The sequence below is a fragment of the Peromyscus maniculatus genome, chromosome 13 (genome assembly GCF_049852395.1).
Source record: "Peromyscus maniculatus bairdii isolate BWxNUB_F1_BW_parent chromosome 13, HU_Pman_BW_mat_3.1, whole genome shotgun sequence".
NCBI lineage: Eukaryota > Metazoa > Chordata > Mammalia > Rodentia > Cricetidae > Peromyscus > Peromyscus maniculatus.
Window position 1 is genome coordinate 23,317,791 of NC_134864.1, and position 20,992 is coordinate 23,338,782.

General features: G+C 46.2%; 1 protein-coding gene across 2 annotated transcripts in view; it reads right to left on the reverse strand.

Moving 5' to 3' along the window:
* Positions 1-7,785: 7,785 nt before the first annotated feature.
* Ralbp1 (ralA binding protein 1) overlaps positions 7,786-20,992 on the reverse strand; it is a 51,234-nt gene continuing 38,027 nt past the window's right edge. For both annotated transcript variants that reach the window (XM_076549775.1, XM_006991846.4), the window contains exons 7-10: positions 11,920-12,027; positions 10,745-10,866; positions 10,398-10,521; positions 7,786-8,325 (exon numbers count right to left, since the gene is read on the reverse strand). In XM_076549775.1, the coding sequence (XP_076405890.1) occupies positions 8,080-8,325; positions 10,398-10,521; positions 10,745-10,866; positions 11,920-12,027 (600 nt within the window). In that variant the 3' untranslated portion in view covers positions 7,786-8,079. The remainder of the gene's footprint in view (positions 8,326-10,397; positions 10,522-10,744; positions 10,867-11,919; positions 12,028-20,992) is intronic.

Here is a 20,992-nt window from a genome sequence, read left to right on the forward strand (position 1 = left end):
TAAAAAACCCCACACAATTAGCCCTCTGTTGAGGCACAGACACATCACTATTCACCCATAACCTTTCTTTCCATTGTCCCCAATATCTCATGTTAGTATCACAAAACAGAGCTTCAAAGCCCTGTCTATATGCCTAACACTTTTCCAAGTCCAAGATGGCTTGTCTCGTAATTGTGGGCCCTTATGATAAACAACGTATGTGATTTCTTATTCCAAGAGGAAGAACAGTACCCAGTTAACAGATCAGATCAAAAGCAAACTCCCAACAATGTAAATAGCTCCATGTCTGAAATCTTGAGCTCACAACCTTCTGGGCTCCGCGGGCTTGTGCCCCGAGTTCTCCGGCTCTGTCACCTGCACACACAAACTTGTCTCACACACTCAGGTGTGCTCTGCTCTACACTGCTGCATCCTTATGACCCAGGAATGGTCCTGGCCTCTGGTCGTCACTGTACCCAAGGCCGCAAGTACAGCCTTTGCTGGTTCTCCAGGACTCTGACCCTACCTTGCCATGGCAAGCCTGAGCTTCTCCCCAGGACCCCTCCAATCCTGGAGCTTCCACTACCAAGGAGTCTCAGCACCTTCACCAGTGGCCTCCCGGCCTCTGCAGGAACTCCAGCCGGGCCTCCTGGTCCCTCAGCTGCTCTCTGTGACTCACCCTCTCGCACCTTCAAAACCAGGCCCAGGTGGAAGACCATTGCTGAGCTGAGCTACCAAACTTTGAGGATGCAGCAGCTTTTCCCTCCCTAGACCACACCTGTGGGCTGACCGCAGGAAATACTTCCCAGAGGCTTCCCCTCAATGATGCTGCTTCCTTATTAACCACAGCTGGTTTTTCAGCCCGAGCTAACCAGCATCAATTGTCTCAGTAAAGGGAAGGTTTCACTCTGGTGCCGGTCCTCTTGTTAGTCATAGCTCATTTTCAGTCCTAGCTGAACAAAACACAAAAACACAAAGCTACACAGAGAAACCCTGTCTAGGAAAACAAAAAAAAAAAAAAGAAAAGAAAGAAACTCCTGTCACCTCTAAGTGGAGATGACTTCTTTAAAATCTGTCTTCTGTGCATACGAGAAAAGAAACTACCTGGAAATAGTGTGTGTATACAAGCCTGGTTTCTATTGCATTTACAACTCCTGTCTTAGTCCTTTGTAGCTAGCTGTACATACAAACCAGGGGCCAGTTGGTGGGGGCGGGAGGGGGCTCCCACAGGGACTCTGATGGAGTTTAGAGTGGCCTGAGTCAGAACCTACCGAGGTCACGTGTCTCTCTTCCCCAAGACAAAATCCTGATCCGAAGGTGAAGGTGAGGAGTGGCCCAGCCCTCGGACACCTGCCAGAATTTCCACAGCAGTTTTTCGTCCTTAGGCAGCAGAGAACACGCCCCAGCGCCTGTGTGGCTCTGAGGAACTGGAGCAGAGGGGAGTTCCATGAGAACTGCGCCCCCAGACAAGGTGAAGAAAAAGGAAGAGCGGGGAGCCCATAATCCCAAGGGGTGGGGGTGGGAAGGCTGCTGCCCATCTTGGCTCTTGTCTACTGAGATTCTCCTGGGATGTTCCTGTGGCTTTAATTAGTGAGGACTTGGTAACTGAAGGGGGCATCAGTGTAAGTCTGCACCTCAGTCCCAGCTGTTCCAGCAGACAGAAGGCCAGGGGAGTAGGCCACAGGAAGCCTGTGCTGAGACTCCACACAAGCCTCTAATTCTGGAATCCTGCGGTGCTCAAAAAAATATTTAGTAAGCATTTACTCTGTTTTCTCAAAGTAAATCAGTGTTTTCATTTTCTCTTCCTGTACATGTTCGGACGGCATGCATGTGACCCACTGTGTCAGAGCCGGCAGAGGCCACAAGAGGGTGCTGGATCCCTTGGAATTACTTACAGATAGTAGGCAGCTGCCTGTGGGTGCTGGGCACTGAACCCGGGTCCTCTGGAAGAACAGCTAGTGTGACCCCTGAGTCCTATCTCTAGCCCCCCAAATAGTGTTTTCAAAGGCACTGTGCCCAGGTCCACAGCTCACTTGGCAGTCATCAGGCTGGCATGGCCAGCTGGAGACAGGCCTGAAGGCACCTTGGGAACAGCAAGAGAGCGAGCTATTCAGGTTCCAGGGACACCACTGACTGCCCAGACCACTCGCTCCACTTAGCCCACTGTTAAGCGGTGCTCAGGCCCAGGAACCTCTGGAGTGGAGACACTGCAGCAGGGTGGCCAGATGCAGCAAATCAAAATACAGGATATGTCCCTGGAGTCCTATGGGCACCCCTTGAAAACATTCAAACCTAAGGAGGCGCTGTTTTACCAGGCAACCCTGCAGCAGGGTAAACCTGCGAGAACAGAATGAAGGCCAGGGACGCCACACAGCACACTCCAGGGTACCCCTCCTCCTAGGGAGACGTCCGGGTGACAGCCAGGCAGAGGGGTCATGGAGGGCCCCATCCTGCACAGACGTTATGACCATTCCTTCTATAAACTGCCTTTCCATGCTCAGTCTGACAGCAAAGGGCAGTGACGCAAATTTTAAAATCTCTATGTGAGAAATTCAAGGCATCCAGTGGATTGTGCAGCTAAAGATACCTCCCGCAGAAGGGATTCTTGCTTTCTCTATGTAGAGCTAGGATGTTCAGCACTACCTTGCCTGGAATCTACAGGCTACAGCCCCAGACAGCAGCCAGAAGTCCGAGCATTCAGCGCAGGGAAGAATCACTCTGTTCCCTCCATAGACACCTGTTCTGACCCTGATGGTACCCCTGGGCCCAAGGTGAGTGGAAAACACACTGGTTTCTTATCTCAAGCTATACTGACCATAGATGCCGCCATTTGGAAAAGGGTGGACAGGTATCAGGTTAGCCTTGTGGTTAGTGGCATGCCTGCCACACAGCATAAGGACTTAAGTTTACTATAATCCCAGTGCTGAGCCCTGTGGGAAGCAAACAAGGAGACCCCCAGAAGCTCACTGGCCAGCCAGTCCACATGAATCAGTAAGAGTCATGAGATTTCATCTCAAGAAATAATACAGTCCATATATACAGCGGAATACTATTCACTGTAAAGAATGAAATCATTAAGTCTGCAGGCAAGGGGTGGAACTAGAAAATATTATCCCAAGTGAGGTAGCCCAGGCCCGGAAAAGCAAACATCATGTTTTCCTCTTATGGATACTAGCTCTGAATCACTAGATGTAAATATACCTGGAGTGTTCAGACATCAGGAAAATGAGACCATGTTTTTTGGGGAGCACCTGAGGGACAGTAAAACAGTCGCTACGAGAAGGAGAACGGCTAGAGACCTGCCTGGGACTGGGAGGGATAACAACACTGAGGATGTTGGAAAAGCCATAGGGAATATTATTTTAGACTACTCAAAATTACATACAGAGTCAGGCACGGTGACACACACCTTTATATCCCAGCACTCGGGAAGCAGAGGCAGATCTCTGTGAGTTCGAGGCCAACCTGGTCTACATACTGAGTCTAGGACAGCCAAGGCTACAGACTGTCAGAAACACACATGTATGTCTGTATGTTTCCATGCATGTAAGTTCATGAACATTTTATAGTATAAAGGAAGTTTTGTCACTTAGAGTGACAACACATCCCCAAACCACAGAATAACTAACAAAAGCCCCAGTGCAGGCACGGGGAACCTCCTCGAGTTGGCGGTCAAGGAGTCCAAGAGGTCCCCAAACAATACAGGCCTTGCTGTCACCCTTGACCTCTCCTAGAAAGGAGTTAAGAGCCTTGTAGTAGGTAGCCATTCCAGCTTGGATCTGGAAGTTCCAACCCCCATTGAGACTCTGGCAACTGTCACGCCTATGAGGCGGGGCCAGGGGAGGCGCCTGGAGACCCGAGACCTGGATGGGCAAGCACGCTCTCTTGGTTCCTGGACCCTGGACACTGGAGGTAGACAGAGCAGAGTTCTCCAGAGACCACCACCGGACTGCGCCACGCCTTTCCCAGACCCTGTAAACTATCCCTTCACTTGTAAGTTACTTCACAAAATAAACCTCCCTTTTAACTATGTGGAGTGGCCTTAATAATTTCACCAATAGAGCCTATTGCTGAAGGCATCACACACTTCCAACCCAGGATCTATCTGCAGGAACTCACCCGATTTGACCTGGAAGCCGCCTCACAGGCCTGGCTCGCAATCGTCTGGGATGGAGTCAGCATCATCAGCCGCCAACAGAGTAAAGCTATCAACAGTCCCATCTAGCTAATACACCAGTGAAGCCCAACAGTGACCAACAGGGCAAGTACTCCGAAAGGTGCAACAGTGGCGTGTGCTTCCTGGGGTCACCAGTGGTCACCCAGCCTAGCAGTAGAAACTTAGCCAACTATGCCTGATGAGAACATGGCACCTAGAGGAACCTCCTACGACCATTTCCTAACCAGGGCCATTCTACGTATTGTCCTCTGCCCACAGATCATCAAAGAAGCTTCTTTTTGCAGCACGTGGAGACTACAGAAAGCCACAACTGGTCAGAATGCAGAGACAACTGACTGTGTTTGTTCCAATCAATACAACACAACACAGCAAGTCCTTCATACTTAAGGCTCAGGGAACATCATGAAGGAGAGTGCAGGAAGATTCTAAGAGCCAGAGGACCAGGACACCTGCTATAAGATAGTGTCTTCTGAAACAAAAAAGGACACAGAGAGAAGGGGTGAATATGATCAAGATATATATATGAAATCCCCTAATAATAAAATATTATTTTTGAAAATTGTATATATAATCTAATCCTCAAAGGAACCCTATTCATTAAATAAATATACAATCTACTTGCTATGTCAAAGGCTATTTAATAATAATAAATGGGGCAAACAACTGAGAAAAGACATCTCATGTCAACCTCTGGTCTCCACACACCATCCACACAAAAGATGACACACACACAGAATGCCGGAGCTGTACTGACTGTCACCTGGCACCTCACCAGGAAATTTAATAAAATGACAATTTGCAGATCGTGTCCTGAGTGGAGAAATGAGTCTAAGGCTTAAAGCCCTACACTTGGGACTTAATATAATAAATCTTTTTGAAATTAGGGCTTTGTTTTGTCAGTGAGAAATAAACAGAACAAAATTGATTACTAGAGGCAAGGAAAGGCATGCAAGCTACGTATTTCCTGCGCCTCCCTGAAAGCCAGTGTTAACAGGAGACTGGCACTACCAAAGATACCAAGCTGGTCTTGGCCTGAACTACATACTGGGAGCAGAGAAAAGGCAATGCTGTCTTGCTGAAGCCATCACCAGAGGACGTGATCCTGAGAAGACCTCCTCCTGAGTCATCCTAGTCCAGTGGTGGCCAGGCGCCCCCAGACTACAGGAACAAGAATCTAACTGCAGGCTGGCGCTGGAGAGTGGGGGGCATGAATACAGCAGCATCCTCTTCCCGCTCTGCAAAGGGAGCCCGCACATGGGATGTAAAGACCCTGCACTTGGTCCTCCTACCCGAGTCTCCTAACGCTAGTCTAGAACCATTCACTAATTCTGCATCCCAGAGACAATGCTCACCTTACAAGCACGTAACCTTATTAGGAACTCTTCACCTAGCTGATGCGGGTCTTTGATTTGTACCTCCACTGAGGAGTATTGACTAAGCCTGCATCACACCCCGGGGTGATACTACAGAAACATCAGCAAAATGCCCTGGAGAAAGCTCGAGAAAGCCCAGGCTGCAGCTGGCCCCACCGGCCAGGGCATGTTTGTTTTGAGGGGTGTGCGTGAGTGTGTATTTGTGAGTGGAGGCTAGTCAGCATTGGGTATCTTACTTAATCACTCTCCGATTCATTTTTTGAGACAGGGTCTCTCACTGAACCCAAAGCTCACTGCCTAGACTAGCTAGCTAGCAAACTTGAGGGGTCCTCCTATTTGCACGCTGCAGAGGCAGAATTACAGGTGCTCCCCACCACTCCTGGCTTCTGATGTGGATACTAGGGGGTCTATATTCAGGACTTCATGCGTGCATGGGCCCTGGTGGGGTTAATCCACATCCTCACCGCTCTCTCCAGATCCCTGAAGTTAGCTGTCACATCAGGATGTCTGGGACCTTCTATAAACCAAGTTTAACTATACAAAATAGAGAATCCAGTATTTGTCGTGCTTTAAATATTAGATATTTTAATTGTGAGATTAAATACCCCCAAAACCGAAATGAGAAAGCTCTTTTATTCTAGACCAGTGCATCCCTAGCATGCTAAATGTTCTAAGTCCTCATTTCACATTTAAAATGCAAACCACTGTAAAGGCCAGCAACCAGGCCAAAATGGGCCTGGACTTGCCCTGGAAGATGATGCTTACTTTCCCAACAGCACCAGGAAACTGTCAGAGTTCAGGAATTGCAGGCCGAGCCTGTGGGTAAACAGTTTCAGTCAGGAGCCCATAGCAGGACCACACAGTCTGGATGTGTACTAGGGAGGAGCACAAGGTGAACTAACGTCTTATCCACTCTCCACCTCAAGTACCCACACCAACTCTGTGCCAGCTGCTGGGCATGCAACTATTTCAAAGAAACGGTGCACAAGAAAAAGCTTTTTTTTTTTTTTTTCTCAAATGGCTGTTGAATTTATTTCCTTGATCAATAATGACCCTGGCAAAAGTTAGTTACCCAACATTGAGACATTTGTAATGAAATACTAATTTTAAAAACCCATGATACCTTGATAGAAATTAGAGTTTACACAAACAAAAAAGAAGTCTTCAATATTGCCAGCAAATATAAAATGAATGTAGTATGTCTGACAGGACGCAGCAAGGCGTTTATACATTTATATTTGACACCTGATCATATTTCCAGTCACCATAATATCTTCTCTCCAGATTTAAAAAAATAGTATGCTGATTTCTATAACAAAGCTTTTTTTCCGTACAAAAATCAAATAATGGCCAACAAGTCACAACAGTGCAATAGGTAGAGGGTTAAAAAAAAAAACAAAAAACTGCATCAAACAGGTGCTGAAATAAATACTAACCGGGGGGACTAGAGCCCTCGTGTGGGTGTGTTTCTCACTGTACTGTGTGGAGTTGGTCTTCAGAGCCACAGGGAAGCTCCCACGGGGACCACTCATCTGGCAGTCCAACCCAGCCTGGCCAGCTGCCTAAGAGTCAGGCCTCCCAGACACCTTGGAGCCGCCCGAGCTAGCACAATCAAGAGGGGTCAGCTGCAGCTGTCACTTTGCCGCTGCTCGATGGTCAGAGGGATCCGTAAGCACTCCCTTGAGATGATGTGAATGAGTAAAAACTTCTGTGTGAGAACGTCTACATGGCTTATCCTGGCAGGTGTGCACACCCCAGCCCAAGCAAGCAACTCAATCATTCTTGTTTTCCTGGGAGGTCTGTTGAGTAAAGGTTTCTGGTTTGAGAAGCATCCTTTGTGTTAATGCCTCAGGGTCAAGGTGGTCACCTCTGACCACCTCGGTGGAAAGGCCTTTGCTGATCCCTGGCAGTGAGTGACTGCGCCTGTACGGTGGTGGCAGGCTCCACCGTAACCTCTACCTGCAACCACACTAGGCCATGGTGATGACTCACTGACAGACCTGATTCGGAACTGTAAAAGCAAAGCAGTACAGTCGGGTAAAGGAACACCCAGCGAGAGCCGTTTTTGGCCAGTCAGAAAATAGGAGGCAGCTCCCCACTGAACAATCTGCACCAGAAGGTGTGGAAGGCACAATCAAGAGTGGCCAGAGACCCTGTGGGGCTGGCGAGACCACGAGCGTCCACAAGGCAGGTGCAGAAGTGACCTGGTTTGGTTCCCACCCTTTGATAAGAGATCCTGATTCTGCTGTGATTTAAAAAAAAAAAAAAAAAGCAAAGAAAGACAATTTTTGGTTTAAAAAGAAGCCACTCAAGGGTTAAAATAGTTATTTTGAACAGAGAAAATTAATTTTCGAATAAGCTGACACTATCTGGAAACTCATGTGTTCCCTGTAAGCCCCGGCTGTCCACTGCTTCACCCTCCCAGGGCCTGAGCCTGACAAGGAGCCAGGCGTGTGCAAGAGGAAGCATCTCTGAGAACCTCTGCAGCAGGTACGGCAGCCAAGTCAGCTGGCTCTCGCTTACAGTAAGACGCCCAGGGCCCGAGGCAGTTCAGATGGGCGTCTCCTTCCGGTCTTTGCTGGGGGAGGGCTTCACCTGCTCCTTAGCTGCTTTGACCTCGAGGACACCGTCACAGGGCGGGGGGCCTACGCCCCCTCGCCTCTCAGGCTCCTCATCCTCCTGTAGCTGCTGCTCAGACTTGGCTCGCTGCATCTGGAGCAGTCGGAGCTGTACACGCAGCTCGATGATGGCCTCCCGCTCCTCGTGGACTGCCTGGTTCAGGTGGTTGTTCTTTATCTTAGAGAATGACAAAAGGGGGGACGGTTACCTCTCAAGTAAGGTCAGAAGGACAAGGAATCAGGGCAGAGCACAGGCTGCAAGCCATCCCACAGAAGGATCTAGTTCTATTTTAGCCGGCCTGGCTGGTGCAACAGAAGACATGCACACGAACATGCAAATGACCATATAAATACAGCTCTGAATGGGTGAGAATGTAAACTCTGCCTGGACGCAGAAGCAGTTGTTTTAGGAAGTATTTTAGTGTTTAAATGGGCTTTTTTTCCTTACACTGGTTTCTGAACAGGCTGCAAGGAGAGTACAAAGGTAATTTTAGCAGCAATTAGGAGAGGGAACTGGGATAAACGCTGAGATTGCTTTCCATGTCCAAGTCTGTCTTTATGACTACATCTGAAATGCGCTACTTAAATCCGTGGGAAACCACCATCACTTCTAAAGGATGTACACTCATTCAGCAGCATTTTGTAATTCGAGAGTCGAGAATCCCAGGCTCTTGGCAGCCTTTGTTTCTGGCAGCAACTGCCCCCATCCATCAGAGCCCTCTCTCTGCCTTAGCATTTCCCAGCATGCTGAGCTGCTGGGTATGCCAGGTGACTAGGCCTTTGTTCAAATGGGGTGAACATGAGGATAAGCCCCACCTGCACACCTTGTCATGACACTGGGTGTGCCTGGACCCTTCTTCCTCTACTAAGAACGTGGCAAGACTCAGGGCAGCCACTTTGGCCCCAAGTGGGAAAACTGTGTGAATAATGGGCCTACACAATCCACAATAAAACACCACACTAATTCTGCCATTTGTCCTCCTGCTGAGTAAAATGAAGAGATCAAACTAGGTGCCAATGTGGTCTTCTAAACAACAGAATCCCCAGCGACCCACATCTCACTCCTGCCTACTTCCTTTTCTGTTTTTGTTTTTAAACAAGGTCTCACTCTATAGACTAGGCTGGCCTCAGACTCAGAGACCCATCTGCCTCTGCCTTCCTGAGTGCTGAGACCACTAGCGGGTCCAGGTATGTATACACGGGTACATGCATATGGAGATCAGAGGACAACTTGTCTTCTTCTGACCCAGGTCCTCAGGCTACAGAGCAGCACGCTCAGCTGCTGGGCCATCTCCCTGGTTCCCTGTACCTCTCTCCCCAGGATGGACTCCCGCAGCGACAGGTGTTACCAACATCAGCAGCCTCCCCTCACACTGCCCACCCTCCACACAGGCAATGGATGGGCAGAGGTCCTGGGCAATTCTTAATATTATTTTTTAAATTTTATTTACTTTTATTTTTTGTGCATTGATGTTTTGCCTGCATGGATGTATATGTGAGTGTCAGATCCCAGGACTGGAGTTACAGATAGTTATGAGCTGCCATGTGGGTGTTGGGAATTGAACCCAGGTCCTCTGGAAGAACAGTCAGTGCTCTTAACCACTGAGCCATCTCTCCAGCCCCTGAAATGATAGTTTTCATATCTCTTGTTGTTAATTCACTCTGTAGACCAAGTTGGCCTCCAACTCAGAAATCCACCTGCCTCTTCCTCCTTAGTGCTGGGATTATAGGCTGGAGCCACTGGGCCCAGCGTCTGTGCCACTCTTGACTTCCACGTGGGCATGGCTTCCCTCTCTTGGCAGCTCGATGCCCGTGAATGAAGAAGCTGTCCCTCTGTTCACTAAGTCCTACACAAGACAGCGTTTTATCTGGGATGAGAAGGGAGGCCACGTAGATCAGCCTGTCCCTCCGCATCACAGCAGCTGCCCAGCCGCCCAGCGCTTTCTGTCACACCTTCTACTCTGGCTCAAGGACTAGAAGACAACTGTCCCTCACTTCACCACTGGCTCTCACCATGCCAGGCTGCTGGGGATCATGGACAAGCACACTCACCTTCTAAAGACTCAAAAGAGGAAGGTCCATTTGGACACTAAGGTCACAGCTAGCACAACTCAAGCAGCCAAGCACACACACTTCACGCTGGGTAAGAAGGCCCTTGGACTCCTCTCTCCAAGTCTGCAGCAGGGAACAGGTAGTCTAGAGCACATTTTGGAAGTCTCTGATGTCTGGCTCTCGCGCTCCCAAACTCACCTCCAGCTCTTCATTCTGTCTCTGCAAGTCTTCCAGAATGATCTGCAGCTCCTCCTCGTCCTCGCTCTCGCTCTCGCTCTCGGAGGAGTACTCCTCAGTCTCACTCCGCCCGTGCTGCTGGCGACTGTGAGGGGAGATAACGGGAATCCCACTGTGGCTTGCTGGCCAGTTCACTGAGGTCCACCCATGCTCAGGAATCAACCTGATCCAATGCTCTTTTAAAACCTGCTAAGAAGCTTGGAGGGACTGACTTCAGACGCCCAGCTCCTTTACAGGAGTGTAAACAGTTCTGTTCAGATTTAAACACAGCATAGCTGGGGACTTCCAACCCTCCGGCTCTCCTTTACCTCTGGATCTCCGCAATCTCAGCACGGAGGCGCTCAATCTCTTCCTTCTCCGAGGCGATCTGACGCCGCAGAAACTGCTCCATGGCCAGGAGCTCTTCCTGCTCAGTCAGGATCTCATTCTCCTGAAACGATTGGAGAACATCTTTCCAAGCTCTGGTAGAGGAAATGTCACCTTTCCAGGGTCGCCCACTCTGCTCAGTGCTGAACACAAGTTACTACAACCAAAACTACACTATTTCCTCAGAATCAAGAAAAGTTACACAGTTATTTTGAGAGTGCCTGGACTCTTCTCAACAACAGAATGTATGCAAGAACCTGCTGTGGGCCCTTTGCAAGGCTCCCTGTGAACCTCCCACCCAAGACCAAGGATCCAATGTCAACTCTGCTTCAGCAGTTAGGAGGACTTGCTCTTCCTCCAGAGAGCGCAGCTCAGCTCCCAGCACTCACACTGGGGTACCCACAACCATATATATAACCCCAGCCTCAGGGGACCCAACACCTTCACTGGGCCTCAGCAGCTGTGGCTGGTACCAGTGTTAAGTGTAAGGCAGAGCAGGAGAGGGAGGTTACAGATCACTTCCTCACTGCACTCCACCATGCCCTCCAGACAGAAGAAAAACTCCACTTGACTGGCTAACCATTCCTAAACTGCCTGGCAGAGAATCACACGGAGAGAACCGCTATCTGAGCGCATCCACGGTCCTCCAGCCTGAAGAAAGCCGTCATGGGGAATGAGGAGCTGGAGGCAAAAGCTTCAGCATCCTTCCAGAGAAGGGGGAGGCCACCAGGTCACGCTCTAGTAAGCACTGAAAAGCTATCAAGACAGACACTTCTCCTCCGTGTTTAAACACACAGACATTTTTCCCTCGCCTCAGGGTACCTACAGATGTGGTTAATATTCCAAGAAACCTTGGAGAAAATAATCTGTAACTTATGTTCTCCTGCTGTCATTGACATGAAGGTGTGAATCAAGGAAAATACCTACAACATAAACTTAGGTGTAGACTAAGACACTAGACGGAAGGTAGCGTCTCGTCCACACAATGTTTCAGCAAACACAGCCCAGGGTAGGGCCATAGGAGTCAACTGACATATCTGGTTTAAAAAGTCTATAGTTCGGCTCCCATTGGAAAAAGGACCAATAGATGACCTCGGAAACTAAGAGTTTCGCTTACCTGGGCAAGGAGGATGTTTATAACTTCCTCATTTTCATTCATTTCCTCCTTGGAAACATCCTCCTTCGAAAGACTGGCTATCTCCTGTGCGATCTTGGTTTCACACTCCTGTCCAAGACAATAAATGGTGAACTGTTCAGCCCATGTGCAAAACAGTCAACAAATGTCCCTCTAACTTACCAAACTTAAAGAAAACCCTAGTGGTAGTCAGGTGCTATCCAACATGATGGATGGACATCTGCTAACTGGGCTTAGAATACAATGTGGGTAGAATCAGGCATGGTGGCACACCCTTTTAACCCTAGCACTTGGGAGGCAGAAGCAGGAGGAACTCTGTGAGTCTGAGGCCAGCCTGGGCTACAGAATGAGTTCCAAGAACAGCCAGGATGATATAGAAATACCGTCTCAAAAAACACAAACACAAAACCAAACAAAAAGAGTATGATATGGATAGAGATGGCAAGGTGGCTCAATGGTAAAGACACTGGCTGTCAGGAAGCCTGACAACCTGAGCTCATCCCCTCCCCAGGACCACATGATGGACAGCACTGACTCCTGAAAGCTGTCCTTTGTCATCCGCATGCATGCTGTGACATGTCCATACCCACATGCACACAAACACACAAATAATTAAAAATTTTAAAGTAGGGGGCTTGAGAGATGGCTCAGTGGTTAAGAGCACTGGCTGCTCTTCCAGAGGACTTGAGTTCAAGTCCCAGCAACCACATGGTGGCTCATAGCCATCAATAATGAGATCTGATGTCCTCTTCTGGCAGGCAGGTGTACATGCAAATAGAGCACTCAGACACATAAAATACACAAATTAATAAATCTTATTTTTTTTTTTTTTTTTTTGGTTTTTCGATATAGTGTTTCTCTGGGTCGTTTGGAGCCTGTCCTGGAACTCACTCTGTAGACCAGGCTGGCCTCGAACTCAGAGATCCACCTGCCTCTGCCTCGAAAGTGCTGGGACTAAAGGCATGAGCCACCACACCTGGCCAAAAAAAAAAAAAAAAAAAAATGTCTTTAAGTAAGAAAAGAACATGGTTAAAGAAGAAAGAAAGAGAGAAGGAAGAGGATGTTGTGCACACCTATAACACCAGCACTTGGGCACAAGTAAGTTTAAGGTTGTCCTTAGCTACACAGCTGGGTCCAGGCCAGCCTGGGTTACATGAGACCTTGTCTCAAAATAAAAGCAAGCGAGACAGGCCCGGCGGTAGAGACAAGCAGACGCAGGTAGGCCTGCGGCAGCAGCCCGCAGAGGTAGATGGGCCCAGCAGCAGCCCGGGTAGACGTGCCCAGCGGCGACAGCCGACAGGGATATTCAGACCCGGCAGCAGCCGGCAGAGACATTCAGGCCCAGCGGCGGCCCACAGAGGTAGACGGGCCCAGCGGCGGCCCGCTGAGGTAAACGGGCCCGGCGGCAGCGGCCGACAGGGACATTCAGGCCCGGCGGCAGCGGGCAGAGACATTCAGGCCCAGTGGCGGCCCACAGAGGTAGACAGGCCCAGCGGTAGAGACAAGCAGACGCAGGTAGGCCTGCGGCGGCGGAGGTAGACGGGCCCAGCAGCAGCCCGCTGAGGTAGACGTGCCCAGCGGCGGCAGCTGACAGGGATATTCAGGCCCGGCGGCAGCCGGCAGAAACATTCAGGCCCAGCGGCGGCCCACAGAGGTAGACAGGCCCGGCGGCGGAGACAAGCAGACGCAGGTAGGCCTGTGGCGGCGGCCCGTGGAGGTAGACGGGCCCAGCGGCGGCCCGCTGAGGTAAACGGGCCCGGCGGCAGCGGCCGACAGGGACATTCAGTCCCGGCTGCAGCCGGCAGAGACATTCAGGCCCGGTGGCGGCCCCCAGAGGCAGACAGACCCAGCGGCAGCTGACAGGGACATACAGGCCCGGCGGGACCAGAGAGGTAGACAGGCCCAGGGACGGAGACAAGCAAACGCAGCTTGGAACAGGGACGCCCCTAACCCCAACATCTGGGGAAGAAGCTATCTCCGTGGGTCAGAACCAGAACGAATCTGAACACTCCGTCTGAGGACAACCCAGGGCCCAGCTGCTGATCCTGTGAAACCCAACAACTTGGAGGTGTTGGTGAGACTACCCTGCTCAGCTGAAACCCATCTGGGAGAGGATTCAGATGCCTACAGTTTAAAGTCTGAAGAAACAAGATCAGCTGAGGAGTTGACAAATGAACAAAACGTGACCTGGGAACACAGAAGAAGGCGCTACCCAGACACCAAACCAGATCACCAGAATCATAAGTATATAATTCACCGATCGAAATCAGCTGCCCCTGAAGAAATAGCCCAATAGCACCAATTTAACCAAGAACCACTACTAAACCAAGACTAAAAATTAGAACAAGAGAGGCACTCTCAGACACAGACACCACCTGCACCTCACAGAGGAAGAGATGAGTAGACGCCAGTGCAAAAATACAGGCAACAACATAAAGACCTATATGGCAACATCAGAACCTAGTGATTCTACACCTGCAAGACCTAAACATACCATGACAGAAGAAACAGAAGAAATCAACCCTAAAGACATTAAGAAGATGATAGAGGCCCTTAAAGAAGAAATAAAACATTCCCTCAATGAGGAAATAAAAACTTTCCTTAAAGAGGAAATAAAAAACTCCCTTAAAGAGGAAATAAAAACTTCCCTTAAAGAGGAAATGAAAAACTCCATTAAAGAGGAAATAAAAAACTCCCTTAAAGAAATGGAAGAAAAAACGAACAAAAAATGGGAAGAAATCAAATCAAGCCAAGAAAAAGCAATTAAACAGATGAAAGAAACATTCCAAGATCTGAAAAATGAATTTGAGACAATAAAGAAAACACATGCTGAGGGAATGCTGGAAATAGAAATCCTGACAAAACGAACAGGAACTACAGAAACAAGCATAACCAACCGATTGCAAGAGATGGAACAGAGAATCTCTGACACTGAAGACACGATAGAGAAAATAGATTCGTCAGTCAAAGAAAACAATAAAGACAAAAAAGTCCTAACACAAAACGTCCAGGAAATTTGGGACACCATGAAAAGACCAAACCTAAGAATAATAGGGATAGAAGAAGGAGAAGAATACCAACTCAAAGGCACAGAAAATATATTCAACAAAATCATAGAAGAAAACTTTCCTAACCTAAAGAAAGAAATACCTATGAAGATACAAGAAGCTTACAGAACACCGAATAGGCTGGATCCAAAAAAAAAGTCCCCTCGCCACATAATAATCAAAACACTAAACACACAGAATAAAGAAAAAATATTAAGAGCTGCAAAGGAAAAGGACCAAGTAACATATAAAGGCAAACCCATCAGAATAACACCAGACTACTCAATAGAGACTATGAAAGCTAGAAGATCATGGACAAACCTCATGCAGACACTAAGAGACCACAGATGCCAACCCAGACTATTATACCCAGCAAAACTCTTAATCACCATAGGCGGAGTAAACAAAATATTCCAGGATAAAACCAGATTTAATCAATACCTGTCCACAAACCCAGCCCTACAGAAGGCACTAGAAGGGAAAATTCAACCCAAAGAAGCTAAACACATCCATGAAAAATCAAGCAATAGATAATCCTACACCAACATACACCACAGAAGGACAACACAACACAACCAAAAAAATAACAGGAACTAACAATCACTGGTCATTAATATCCATCAATATCAATGGTCTCAACTCACCTATAAAAAGACACAGGCTAACAGAATGGATAAGAAAACAGGACCCATCCATATGCTGCATACAAGAAACACACCTTAACTCCAAAGACAGACACTACCTCCGAGTAAAGGGCTGGGAAAAGGTTTTCCAAGCAAATGGACCTAAGAAACAAGCTGGTGTAGCTATCCTAATATCTAATAAAATAGACATCAAACTAAAATCAATCAAAAGAGACCAGGATGGACATTACATATTCATCACGGGAAAAATCCACCAAGATGAAGTCTCGATTCTAAACATTTATGCTCCAAATACAAAAGCACCCACATTCATAAAAGAAACACTACTAAAGTTTAACACGCACATCAAACCCCACACATTAGTAGTGGGAGATTTTAACACACCGCTCTCACCAAAAGATAGATCTACCAGACTGAAACTTAACAAAGAAATAAAGGACCTAACAGATGTTATGACTCAAATGGACCTAATAGATATCTACAGAATATTCCATCCTAACACAAAAGAATATACCTTCTTCTCAGCACCCCATGGAACCTTCTCAAAAATTGACCACATGCTTGGACACAAAACAAATCTCAACAGATACAAAAAAATTGGAATAACCTCCTGTATCTTATCAGACCACCATGCCTTAAAGTTAGAACTCAATAACAACAAAAATTATAGAAAACCCACAAACTCATGGAAACTGAATAATGCCCATCTGAAACATCAATGGGTCAAGGAAGAAATAAAGACAGAAATTAAAGAGTTCCTAGAATTCAATGAAAATGAAAGTACAACATACCCAAACTTATGGGACACTATGAAAGCAGTGCTAAGAGGAAAATTCATAGCTCTAAATGCACACATAAAGAAGATGGAGCAATCCCATACCAATGAATTAACAGCACAACTGAAAGCTCTAGAACAAAAAGAAACAAACTCACCCAGGAGAAATAGACGCCAGGAAATAATCAAATTGAGGGCTGAAATCAACGAAATAGAAAACAAGAGAACAATACAAAAAAATCAATGAAACAAAGAGTTGGTTCTTTGAAAAAATCAACAAGATAGACAAACCACTAGCCAAATTAACCAAAAGGCAAAGAGAGAGCACCCAAATTCACAAAATCAGAAATGAAAGGGGGGACATAACAACAGACAATGAGGAAATCCAGAGAATCATCAGATCATACTTCAAAAACCTGTACTCCACAAAAATGGAAAACCAGGAAGAAATGGACAATTTTCTGGATAAATACCAAATACCAAAATTAAATCAAGACCAGATAAGCCATTTAAATAGACCAATAACCCCTAAAGAAATAGAAACAGTCATCAAAAGTCTCCCAACTAAAAAAAAGCCCAGGACCAGATGGTTTCAGTGCAGAATTCTACCAGACTTTCAAAGAAGAACTAATACCAATCCTCTTCAAAGTGTTCCACACAATAGAAACAGAAGGAACACTACCAAACTCTTTTTATGAGGCTACAATTACCCTGATACCCAAACCACACAAAGATGCAACAAAGAAAGATAACTACAGACCAATCTCCCTCATGAACATTGATGCAAAAATACTCAACAAAATATTGGCAAACCAAATCCAAGAATACATCAAAACAATCATCCATCACGACCAAGTAGGATTCATCCCAGGGATGCAAGGATGGTTCAACATACGGAAATCAGTCAATGTAATACACCATATAAACAAACTGAAAGAAAAAAACCACATGATCATCTCCCTAGATGCTGAAAAAGCCTTTGACAAAATCCAACACCCCTTCATGATAAAGGTCTTAGAAAGAATAGGAATACAAGGAACATTTCTAAACATAATAAAAGCAATTTATAGCAAGCCAACAGCAAACATCAAATTAAATGGAGAGAAACTCAAAGCGATACCACTAAATTCAGGAACAAGACAAGGCTGTCCACTCTCCCCATATTTATTCAATATAGTACTAGAAGTTCTAGCTAGAGCAATAAGACAACAAAAAGAGATCAAAAGGATACAAATTGGCAAGGAAGAAGTCAAACTTTCACTATTTGCAGATGATATGATAGTATAAATAAGTGACCCCAAAAACTCTACCAGGGAACTTCTACAGCTGATAAACTCCTTCAGTAAAGTGGCAGGATACAAGAGCAACTCAAAAAAATCAGTAGCCCTCCTATACACAAATGATAAAAGGGCTGAGAAAGAAGTCAGAGAAACATCACCCTTTACAATAGCCACAAATAATATAAAATACCTTGGGATAACACTAACTAAACAAGTGAAAGACCTTTTTGATAAGAACTTTAAATCTCTAAAGAAAGAAATTGAAGAAGATATCAGAAAATGGAAGGATCTCCCATGCTCATGGATAGGTAAGATTAACAGTAAAAATGGCAATCTTACCAAAAGCAATCTACAGATTCAATGCAATCCCCATCAAAATCCCAACACAATTCTTCACAGACTTGGAAAGAAAAATACTCAACTTTATATGGAAAAACAAAAGACCCAGGATAGCTAAAAGAATCCTATACGATAAAGCAACCCTTGGAGGCATCACCATCCCTGACCTCAAACTCTACTATAGAGCTATAGTAATAAAAACAGCTTGGTACTGGTATAAAAACCGACATACGGACCAATGGAATCGAATTGAAGACCCTGACATTAATCCATGCACATACGAACACCTGGTTTTTGACAAAGGAGCCAAAACTATACAATGGAACAAAGAAAGTATCTTCAACAAATGGTGCTGGCATAACTGGATGTCAATACGTAAAAGATTACAAGTAGATCCATATCTGTCACCATGCACAAAACTCAAGTCCAAGTGGATCAAAGACCTAAACATAAATCCAGTTACACTAAACTTAATAGAAAAGAAAATAGGAAGCATTCTTGAACGCATTGGCACCGGAGACCATTTCCTAAATAAAACACCGACAGCACAGACCCTGAGCACAACCATTAATAAATGGGACCTCTCAAAACTGAGAAGCTTTTGCAGGGCAAAAGACACAGTCAATAAGACAAAAAGACAGCCAACAGATTGGGAAAAGATCTTCACCAACCCCACATCTGACAGAGGATTGATCTCCACAATATATAAAGAACTCAAGAAACTAGACATCAAAGCACTGAACAGTCCAATTAAAAAATGGGCTAAAGAGCTAAACAGAGAATTCACAAAACAAGAACTACAAATGGCTGAAAGACATTTAAAGAAATGCTCAACATCCTTAATCATCAGAGAAATGCAAATCAAAACGACTCTGAGATACCACCTTACACCTGTTAAAATGGCTAAGATCAAAAACACCAATGACAACCAATGTTGGAGAGGATGTGGAGCAAAGGGAACACTCCTCCACTGTTGGTGGGAATGTAAACTTGTACAACCACTGTGGAAATCAGTATGGCGGTTTCTCAGAAAATTAGGAATCGAACTACCTCAAGACCCAGCCATCCCACTCTTGGGCATATACCCAAAGAATGCTGATTCATACCATAAAGATACATGCTCAGCTATGTTCATAGCAGCACTATTTGTAATAGCCAGAACCTGGAAACAACCTAGATGCCCATCAACGGAAGAATGGATGAAAAAAATGTGGTACATATACACAATGGAGTACTACTCAGCAGAGAAAAACAATGAAAGCATGAAATTTGCAGGCAAATGGATGGAACTAGAAAAAATCATCCTGAGTGAGGTAACCCAAACCCAGAAAGACAGTTATGGTATGTACTCACTCATTGGCGGATTCTAGATATAAAATGAACAATCAGACCACAACCCATAGAACCATAGAGGCTATATATATAGCATGGAGGTCCCTAGGATGACTGTGGCATATAATAAATTTCAGTTTTACTCAATTATTGAAAAAAAAATAGCCAAATGAATGGAAACACATGAACTATGAACCAAAGGCTGAGGGGCTCCCAGCTGGATCAGGCCCTCTGAATAGGTGAGACAGTTGATTGGCTTGATCAGTTTGGGAGGCATCTAGGCAGTGGGACCAAGTCCTGTGCTCATTGCATGAGTTGGCTGTTTGAAACCAGGAACTTATGCAGGGACACTTGGCTTAGTCTGGGAGGAAGGGACTGGACCTCCCTGGACTGAGTCTACCAAGTTGATCACAGTCCTAGGGGGAGGACTTGTCCTGGAGGAGGTGGGAATGGAGGGTGGGCTGGGGGTAAGGGGAGGGCGTGGGAGGGGGGAGAATAGGGGAACCCATAGCTGATATGTAGAACTGAATGGTATTGTAAAATAAAAAATATATATCACAAAAAAAAAAAAAGAAAAGAACATAACATGGTTACCTTGGTCTGTGGCTGCACTATGAAAAATGCTCAGTTCTGATGAATATGCTCATGACTTCTGGACCATGTGTGATACCTTGAAGGGAGCTTCTAGGACTGTCAAAATTCTAAGTGCCTGATTTTACAATCAAGGAACCACACCACCACCACCCTTTGTTAGGAAGCATGCCCTTCGCTCCACTCTCTGTTGATGCCCAGCAAGTATAGACCTGCTTTCTATCCTCTAGTCTCTCTCTCCACTCAGATGAACTGACTCGGTCAGTAAGTATGCTCTCTAGCTGCATACTCGGCTTTTAGATGCTTCTGGCTACTGTGTTGATGTGAGGAGTTGCTGAGTGATGGCCAAGGCATGGGTGCACCTCAACTTACTTATCTACTCACCAGAAGGGCTCCGTTGCTTTTAGCTGTTATGAACGCTTGACACATGTTTTGTGAAGGCTTATGGGTTGGTGCTCTCTTAGAGGATAAATTTCTGGGTTATATGATAAGTAATCATGTTTCATTTTATAAGAAAGTGCCAAGATGATATCGTGGTTTAAACTGATACTACTTTTTCTTATTTTTAGACATTAATCCACTGAATGATGCTACTTCTGTCTTTAAGTCATTTCTCCCTCAAAGGTGAAGTCAACATGTTAGACCTGGGTGCATAGCTACAAAATAAACAAAAAAGAAGAAGAAAGCGAGAAGAGGGAATGGTGGGTAGGGAACAGAAGCTGACAGAAGGAAGCTATCCATCCCTTTTCATACTCCATACTGCCTCTGGTTTCAATCCAAAGATCTGTGTGTGCTATGTGTGCACACGCACAAATGTGTGTATTTGTGTATTTGGGTGCAGTGTGTAGAGGCTGGAAGTCATTTGTTGGGTGTCATTCCTCAATCAGTTCTCTACCTTATTTATTTGAGCTAATGTCTCGGACTGAACCTGGAACTCACAGGTTCATCTCGAGTAGCTGGCCTTCAAGTTCAGGGAGTCTCCTGTCTCCACCTCCCCAGAGCAGGATCACAAGCATAAGCATTGCATGTGGCTTTTATGTGGGTGCT